Raw genomic sequence first — 10,384 nt, 5'->3', positions numbered from 1 at the left:
TTGTTAGCTAGTGAGCCTCTCCTCGCTTTTGTTTAAGTATATTTATTTATTGGATATTGCATATATTCAATTTATTGGATATTCAGGCCCCAGGTTGTGAGTTTGTTGCTAAGTATTTTTCAGAGCTGGGTTTCCACCTATGAATTTATATAAGAAACACAATAGAAAAGTTTGTTGTCATGAGATTTTTTAAGTAGATAATAATTATAACAATAAAAGATTGGATCCTTTGGATTTTCAGTGTTGCCGACTTTATTTTTGTTTTTTATAATTATTTTAAACTTTTGTATTGACAATTGACACAGTATGTGCCTGTGTTTGACAACCATGTTTCTATTTTTATCTAGAGTATGTGTGTGTGTTCTTTTCATACGCTTATTTTTTAATTATTTGAAACTTTAAAAAATAACTGTTATGCTTTTGTGGCCGGAAAGATAGCTACATCATCATTACCCTGCAGGCTGCATTTTGCTAATAGGGCTGTGAGACAATAAATAAGAAGAGCGGAGCTGCTGCAAATGAATAAAAAGAGTGAGGCTAGGGTCAAATAAATAAATAAATGAAAAAAAAGTGCCACTGCTGAGAGTGCAAGCAGCTAGAAACACCGGCCCTCGCGGCCCAAAAATGCCAACTGACCCATTTGGGACTCAAACCAGCGACTTTCTAGCTGTGCTAACCACTGAGCCACCGTGTCGCTATACATTTATTAAAAAACGAAAAAATGACCAAGTTCTCGAAGCAAATTTATAGCTGTGTTTATAATGAAGCGCTCACCTTGCTGTGCATGCAGTGTGAATGCTCTCACAAAGCCTACATGGTGTAAAATCATCACATGTGGTACAGTATGTGTACTGCATTTGTCTATATAAAATTAGCTGCTGCGTCTGAATTCGTCACTTTACAGTAAGTAGATCTCTCTCAAAACTTTCCACTTTCATAACATTGCGCTCTCAAGATAATTTGCCCTTTATAAATAAGTCCCTAAGGTTTAAATGAACAAATGCTTTAGATGCTTATACTGACACTTGAAGAGCATTTGGCTAAGAAAAGAACCTCTTAGATTTATGCTGCTCAGACGCACAGTGGCCGTCGACCACAAACCATCAGCTTAATAACACAATAAATTAAATGGACTCATAAAATGGACTCAAACACTTTGTGCAAGCCTCACTTCTTCAGTACGTCTTAATGAAATCAATACACTGGATGTGGGCCCATGTCCTAATGCAAGGAAAACTAGATTACATTGACTTGTATGTCTGTGTAATTAAATAAGAGCCATACCGAGGAGCAGCGCACGGTTATTTACTATTCCATTTACTCACTGACGTTCAGTAAAGAGCTTGAGTGTGTGCTGTATTCAGAGATTTGTTGAAATCATATTTGACTGACCTTCAAATACGAGTCTTCAAACACAACACACGAAAAAGTTAGATGAAAGAGGAGGCGTGAGAACATGACACGTCTGAATCAAGTAATTTTAGCATGTCAAAGTTAATTTATGCACATAAAATATATTTTCCCAACAACAAAATTGTGGCTAGTGAAATTGGCGAGTGGCTAGTAGCGTCGGAAAACTACTAGCCACAGTGGCTGGTGATCAAAAACAAACCGTAAATACATGCGCATCTGCAGGGAAGCGTGTCAGTCGGTGTGTTTAGGCTTTGAGACTCACATCAGGATATTCCTTAACAGGCACATAGAGTTTCTCTTGGAGCTGAACGATGGGGCCGACGGCGTCCGGGAGCTCGGAGCTTCTCTTCTCCGTGCTGCCGTTTAACGTGTCGTTGTACATGTCCTTTCGTACCCTGCTGATCTCTGAAAGAAAGAGGAAGCACATGAGTTAACTACATCAATCAGGATGCAGACAGAGCAAAAACAGGATTAGACCATACACTGGCAGGCTAAACGCTACATTTGCTTTACCCGTGGATTATATGTGGCTTTAATGTGGCAGTAAAGGAGTGCAAATGCTTCCTAAACACCGCTCTTAAACCTAATGAACCATCCGATATGTTGAAGGGTCTACAGTCACATAACAGAATAGCACGTTACTAGATTTATAATATAATCATTCATTCAACTTCGGCTTAGTCCCCTAAAAATCAGGGCTCACCACAGCGGAATGAACCACCAATTATTCCGGCATATAGCGATTGCCTAATTAAAATAGCCATTTCTAGTAATCACAAATGTATTTATTTGTATTATTTAAATGTGTACTCTGTCAGTAATTATTCGACATTTAATGTGACAGCAAGTGTAGATGAAATGTGTTAGTTGTTCTCAGGTGCGACTCAAGTGTGATCTCCTCTTAACTGCAAACCACAGCAGTGTGTAAGAAAAACATGCTTTAATGTGAAGACGACTGACATGCTAGTTAGCTGAATGCCATCTTGAACATAAGAGCTGCTTTTTCACTGTGATATTATGCTTTGTTGTCATTTTAACCTTTATAAGAAGTACCAGAAGAGCAGCAGAACCATATACTGTTAGTTAACTTCATTGACATTGATTGAAAAGTTCTTCCTCAGATGCACTCCATGTTTTTCCAATGACTATTTCAATATAAAGGACTAAAGAATGATGGAAACCAGTTGCCATTAACTTCCGAAGTATTTTTACCTCCACTATTGAAGTTAATGACAACTGCATGCAATGCTATTCATTTAACTAATGTGTAATATTAATTAATTACGTGTACTTTTTATATATTTGGGGTTATATTGCGGGTTAGATTTAGAGTTAGTTACATGTAATAGTATATAAATCATTGTAACTACTATACTAAGCGCATGGAACAAGTGTGCGCCATCTGACCAAAGTTTTGTCATCAATCCCAGTTGTAAGATCAACCAATAATAAATACTGCAGAAGACCTACTGGAACCCACATGGACCCAAGATTCTCATAGAAATCAGTCAAGTTCGGTAAAGGAAAAATCATGGTTTGGGGTTACATTCAGTAAGGGGGCGTGCGAGAGATCTAGAGAGTGGATGGCAACATCAACAGCCTGAGGTATCAAGACATTTGTGCTGCCCATTACATGACAAACCACAGGAGAGGGCAAATTCTCCAGCAGGATAGCGCTCATTCTCATGCTTCAGCCTCCACATCAAAGCTCCCGAAAGCAAAGAAGGTCAAGGTGCTCCAGGATTGGCCAGCCCAGTCACCAAACATGAACATTATTGATCATGTCTGGGGTAAGATGAAGGAGGAGGCGTTGAGGATGAACACAAAGAGTCTTGATAAGTCGTCTGCTACCAAATGATCAACTAGAACTCAAGTTATTACTTGTTTTTCCTAAAACAGGTGGTGTCAGGTGGTGTAAATGTCACCTTAAATGAAAGAAATCTTCTTTTACGTTCAAAATATTGAAAAAAAGAAACATATAATGGTTTGAAAACACTTGAGGTTGAGGAAATAATGAGTAAAATTACATTTTTGGACAATATTCAGGGTTGCCTTGCTTCATGTTTGACATTGCATAATTATTTTCATGACTCATAATTTTCACAGGGCTAGCAACTAATCCTAACAATAAGGCGGATGTTTCATATTGTACTTTCTTAAACCTTGGCTTAACATCCTTATTTGCATATTTGCGCTGTCAGACTTGGATTCAGATTTTTTTCTTCCTCTGATTTTAGGATAATAACACGAATATGAGCACCGCTGTATAAAGTTCAAGACTCCAGACTACAGTCTGACATATTTTTGGCCAGCGATAGTCTCAGAATCGACATTTAGCAGAAGACAGCGGCAACCACCTCAGCGAGAGCAGAGAAAAAGAAAATGACAAGACGTGGGCTAAGAGAGCAGCTCTGTCTTTGAACAGCTGTAAAACCACAGAAGATCTTTTTAAGAGGATATGACTACTTTCTGAATAACCTCGGGAGACTTGTACTGTACATCCATTTTGCCTGGAGGCCTGGTAAGAGCTTTTTCCTTGCCAGAAACCAGATTTTTTTCCCTACCAAAGAGCAGCAGAACCAAGAGTTTTTCTAAAAGTTCACTCTTTTAAAAGCAAAAAGCTCTATCTGCTATTGTAGATTAATCATAAAGCTGACATGTCGGACCACAGACCTTGTTTCTAACCTAAATACCTAATAACTCTTGAATCAAAAAGCATTTTCCAGACAAGTAAAAAATATTTCTAAAGGATCACATGTAATAACATTGATGACTCGTTCTCCATTTTCCCTCATTCTCCTTTTTTGGTGGTCTTGCATTTTGATATACTGAAACTTACAGAAGCTTTTCTGAGTTTTTGTCCTGTTTCTACCCTAAATACCTAAAAATTCTTGAATCAAGAAGCATTTTCCAAACAACTAAAATATTTCATACTGAATAATCATATGTCATGACATGTAAGTGAATACCTGTTTTCTGTTTTCCTTCAATCTCCTTCAGTAAAATTGGATTTTGGTTTAAATGTACAGAAACTTTACAGAAACTTACAGAAGCTTTTCTTTCTTGGAGTTGTTGTCTTGTTTCTAGCTCAAATGTCTAGAAATTTTAAAATCAAGAAGCATTTTCCAAACCAGTAAAGCATATTTCTGAACAATTACATGTACAGTAATAACAGTGATTACCCGTTCTGTTTTAGCTCGTTCTACTTCAATGAACTTGGATTTTGGTCATCTTGCATTTAAATGTACAGAAACTTAACAGGAAATTACAGAAGTTTTTGTCTTGTTTCTAGTTCAAATACTTTAAAATTCTTAAATAAAGAAGCATTTTCTGGACGAGTAAAAAGGTCCCACTTTATATTAAGTGGCCTTAACTAATATGTACTTACACAGGAATTAATACAATTGTTTGTTACAATGTACTTATTGTGTAAATACATGTATTTATTGTGTACTTCTGCTTGATTAAATACCTGTATGTATATACATCTGTAATTAACTTCTGTAATTACATTTGTAAATACACTGCTGACCATTCCCTACACCTTAACCCACCCATAAACCTACCCACACCACCAAACCTGTCCATAACCCAACCCCTATCCCAACTCAAGAGCACCACAAGTGTTCTCAAATACTTTATGAACAAAGTAAGTACATTGTATTTATTTTTTGATGTAAGTACATAGTAGTTAAGGACACTTAATATAAAGTGAGACCAGTGAAAAATATTTCTGATTGATCACATGTAATAACAGTGATTACCCGTTCTCCGTTTTACCTCGTTCTCCTTCAGTGAACTTGTATTTTGGTTGTCTGGCTTATTTAATGTACAGAAACTTTACAAAAGCTTTTCTAACTTAGAGTTTTTGTCTTGTTTCTAGTCCAAATACCTTAAAACTCTTAAATCAAGAAGCATTTTCCAGACAAGTAAAACATATTTCTGAAGGATCGCACATAATAACAGTGATTACCCGTTCTCCGTTTTGCCTCATTCTCCTTTATTAAACTTGGATTTTGGTTTTCTCACATCTTAATGCACAGAAACTTACAGAAGATTTTTTACTCTGCCTTTCTGTCTTGTTTTTAGTCCAAATACTGCAAAATTCTTAAATCAAGAAGCATTTTTTTAGACTGGTAAAACATATTTTTGATGGATCACTTGTAATAACAGTGATTACCCGTTCTCCGCTTTTCCTCGTTCTCCTTTACTTAACTTGGATTTTAATCTTCTCGCATTTTAAAGGTGCAGTAGGTGATTGTCTTCAGAAAAGCTTTTTTATTGTGCTGGTTGAAAGTCTCTTCAGATTCCAATAGCAATGATTAAAGTAACCATCTCAATGTATTTATGTGTATTTTTATATTCTGGGTAAGACATAAGACAAAAAAAGTTCATCCAGTTTTTGTCAGGCTGATGATTCCCATAATTTAATAAGTAGCCCTAACTGAGCGCATTTACCTGCACACGAGAGAATGAGAGTAGTAAAAACGAATGCTGAATCAAAACTTTTACAAATCCTGAATCCATATTGGAGTTAGTTTTGGAGGAAGGACGACACCATGGCTGAAAGATTTGTGTTCTGTGTCCTGTTTTAAAACTCTTTTAGTCACGCAAAGCTGAAGTAGATTGTGTTGTTATGAATGAGTTATATGCACAGAAGTGTTGTTCGGCCACTGAAATCTTCCGGCGAACAATTGCGGTGACTATTTTCAGTTTCATAAGAGACCTTTTACACCATCGATAATGACGATTTTTATTTCGTTTAACAACAAAACATCAGTAAATAGTGCCATTGCGCCTAGCCTGCTTTACTGAGCTGAAATTAGTTTTATATTCGCATTGGTTCATTTTTGAATAAAGCCAGCCTGTGACGCGCTCCCTATACTGTTTACCGCTACTCTGGATATTCGGTCTGAAATAGCATGTAAGTGTGGCTTAATAATAAGTGTAATTCAACCACTAAGCATACAGTAGTGGCTTTAGGACAAAGCGTGTGAGAGAGTAAGACCAGTGATCCTTGCATGCATAAAAAATTGCACATTATGCCAAGTTTTGCTTGCTACATAACTAAAAACATGCTAGATGAACCAAGAAGCATTTTTTTAGACAAGTAAAATATTGTCTTGTTTTCGGAAATAATAGCTCTAAATTAAGTACATTTTTCTTTAAAACAATCTAAATAATCTGCCAATAGGGTATTTATAAAATTATTTTATGTACCCCATAGACACACTAATTTTCTAGTTTTAAGGAAAACCACTTAAAATTGGAGGAAATAATTTTGACTTATTATTTCTTAAAACAACAATATGTTTTACTAGAAACAAGACTGGAAGCAAAAACTTTAATTTTTATTTTTTGCATCGTGCTCATTGTTTCTGTACAATAAACAGTGATGCACCCAAAATCCCAGTTCACTTCAGGAGAACAAGGCAAAAACGGAGAACAGGTAATCACCGTTATTACATGTGATCCTTCAATTACTTAGTAAAGTAATAACTGTCCTCTTCTGAAATCTTGGTCTACTAGACAGTATGATATTTCCGAGGAGAAAACAAGAACTAGAGTGTCACAGTGAGGAAGCGAAGGCTCTAATATAGTGAGAAAGGCGATTAAAACCACTAAGTCTGTCAATATTTCATATAAGACATTAAATATCCTAACCCCAACCGCTGCCACTGTTGTTTAATTCTATTACTGGATGAAGAATCCTCTGGTGCAATACTCTGAGGCAAATTGAAGAGGTCGGTTTGAGGGAGAGATGTAATTACAGCGGATATCGCACAGACTCGCTACACTCGTGACAACGAGGACACACACAGAACGCTCACTATTGTGTCCTTTCTGAAATGCATATGCTGTGAATGTGACTCCTCTTGTGAGGTCATGGGGAATTTGTCTTGAAATTGTAATTACATCTAATTCGAGCAATTAGAAAAACAATCACGCCACACAGCAGATGTGTTTTTGGGCACTGATTAAGTAAGCAAGCAGTTTCAAGACGCCACATTGTTTTTAAGTTGGCTGACACTTTTATGCCAAAGTTTTATCTGCAGGTGGGCATTCTTAAAGCGATAGTTCACCTATTATTCACTCACCATTACTCAGTTTTTCTTTCATCTATTGAACACAATAGATGTTTTGATAAATGTTGGAAACTGTAGTCATTGACTTCATTGATTTAGATGGCACTTATTTTCTATAGAGTGAATGGTTACCGGTATCTAACATTTATTTTTAAATATCTTCTTTTGTGTTCAACAGATGAAAACATGATTAAATGAGAGTAAAAAGAGAGTCATTTTAATAGCAATAAAATAATAGTAATAATAAATAATCATAAAAAATAATATTATTGATAGATAATACAAGTACAAAATAAAAAAGATAAATAAATATAAATAATAATAATATAATAATAATAATAATAATGATAATAAGAATGATAATAAATAATACAAAAACAATAAAATAAATAAATTACTAATAATGCCATTTATAAAACATAATAAATAATAATGACAACAACAATAATAAATGCTTATTATAGAATTAATAAATAAAATACAAATAAAAATGAAATGATAATAATAAAAGTAAATAATAATAATAATAATAATAATAATAACAAAAACAAAAATAAATACTTAGTATAGAATAAATAAATAAAATACAAATAAAAATAAAATAATATTAATATATAATAATAATAATAATAATAATATTAATAAATAAAATAATAAAGAATAATACACATATAAAATAATAAAATAAAAAAGAAATAAATAAATAAATGTAAATACTAATATTCATAACAACAAATAATAATAAATAAAAATATAATAAATAATAATAAAAGTATAAAATATAAAAATAATTAAATAAATGTAAATAAAATACTAATATTAATAATAAATAAAAATACAAAAAAAATAATAATAATAAAATACATTTTGGGTGAACTGTCACTTTTGGGAAAAATAGCACTTCTTTCTGCATTCATTTAGTGAATTTTTAACCCTGTAACGCCTGAAATTTGAAATAAAATTAAATTGTTTAACGAATCTTCCTTAATTAAAATCTTTTTTTGTTGTTTAGTGTTATATTTAACACAACTAAATATTTTGGCACATATATTAAAACATATAAGAGCTCAAACAATACGTTTTATTCCGAGGCTCAAACAAAAACAAGCATGAAATATAGAGCATTCATTCATTCATTTTCCTTCGGCTTAGTCTCTATTCATCAGGGGTCACCACAGCGGATTGAACTGCCTACTATTCCAGCATATGTTTTACACAGCTGATGCCCTTCCAACTAAACATCTATACACACTCATTTATTATGGTCAATTTAGTTTATTCAATTTAGCACATGTGTTTGGACTGTGGGAGAAACCGAAGCACCAGGAGGAAACCCACGCCAACATGAGGAGAACATGCAAACTCCACACAGAAATGCCAACTGACCCAGCCGGGACTCAAACCAGCGACCTTCTTGCTGTGAGGCGACAGTGCTAACCACTTAGTCACCGTGTCACCCACAATATAGAGCAGTTGCTGATATTTATATTTCCAAAAGATGAAATTCTGACAGCTTGAAATGTAAATCAATGAGCTCTTCATAACAGGATGGCAGACTACTTACAGAACATAAAATGACTATATCAGTTATCACTCAATACCTTACAAAAATATTAGTCTTAGAAAGATGATATTGAAAGGCTTAGTTTGATGATCAGATTACCGTAGCTTTTGTTGTGGGGCCAAGTTTTTTTAAGAAATGCAATACAATGATGATTGAGAGATAAATAATCCTCAAAAGCATATTTGAGACTTTATTTCTGAATTAAATACGGATATAAATATATGAATGAGGATAAAAGAGCAAGCCAAAATTATTATCAGTGGATGTAAAAAATATTTCCGAATAAAAGATCGCATGCAATAACAGTGATTACCCGTTCTCCATTTTTCCTCGTTCTCCTGCAGTGAACTAGAATGTTGTCATTAGCATGTATGTATTTTTATTTAATTTTAACGAACAGTATAACCAACTGAGCTGAAGCAATACATTCTAAGAAGCCTATTATTTGCTTTAAAAATATCATGTGTCCATCATAGATATGCAGCAGAAATCATATAATAAATTAAGAGCGGCCATTTTTTTTCAGCAAAGTTTTGATCATCTTGATAATATAAAGGCCTTACAAAAGTTGTACATCAAATATGATAAAGTTGGCTTTGGTAAGGTTAAGAGCACATTACTTGATCTCAAAGCTAATAGATGTGGACAAATAGCCACAATACTTCATCTGATGTGGTCTAAGCAATCTACAAAATATTCAGGCGGCTGCCCTTAATAATAGCCTGTAGACCGAGGCTGCCTTGGACAGACACTTCAGCTAAACGTCTGTTTAATGGTGGTCTAGGCTCATCTCAATAAATCGCAGCTTAAAAGAGCCCTGTTGATGGCCATAAGTGAAGTACAGGCTCCGGGCTTTATAGCAATGTTGTTATCAGAAGTGATTTAAGCTTTTCGCATTGACATTGAAGGCCACCGCCAAGAAAGACAGTGGCATTGAGAGCCTTTCCTCGGAGACTGATGGCTGTGGAAGTGTGTTTTCTCAACTCAACTGTGCAGCCGTGGCTCATGGATCCGTGAAAGCGGATGTAATTATTGGTGAATGAGTGCCGCTTCTAGACCGGTTTCTTTCCATTAACTTAAGAAGCCAGGTAATTACCGTAGCCTACATAAATGGAAAGTTCCACCCATAAAACATGAAAAAAAAAGATTTCTCCAATGCTTAAAACACTACTTAAAGAGGTCATATGATGATAAATGTTACAAAAGATTACTATTTCATTTATTGGCTTTACTAGAAATCGTTTGCATGATTTAATGTCAAGTCAAGGTGAGGTTTAATGTCGTTCCGCTACATGTGTGGACATACAGTGGACGAAATGGT

The 10,384-nt window shown here is 34.6% G+C and overlaps 1 protein-coding gene across 10 annotated transcripts in view; it reads right to left on the bottom strand.

Moving 5' to 3' along the window:
- The window catches only part of qkib (QKI, KH domain containing, RNA binding b), a 179,827-nt gene that overhangs the window by 125,754 nt on the left and 43,689 nt on the right, over positions 1–10,384 (bottom strand). For all 10 annotated transcript variants that reach the window (XM_073920532.1, XM_073920533.1, XM_073920536.1 and 7 more), the window contains exon 2: positions 1,676–1,818. In XM_073920532.1, the coding sequence (XP_073776633.1) occupies positions 1,676–1,818 (143 nt within the window). The remainder of the gene's footprint in view (positions 1–1,675; positions 1,819–10,384) is intronic.

Source organism: Danio rerio, chromosome 13, assembly GCF_049306965.1.
Source record: "Danio rerio strain Tuebingen ecotype United States chromosome 13, GRCz12tu, whole genome shotgun sequence".
In the NCBI taxonomy this organism is placed as follows: Eukaryota; Metazoa; Chordata; class Actinopteri; order Cypriniformes; family Danionidae; genus Danio; species Danio rerio.
Note: the sequence above shows the minus strand (reverse complement) of the source record. Positions and strands in the feature narration are given on the sequence as shown.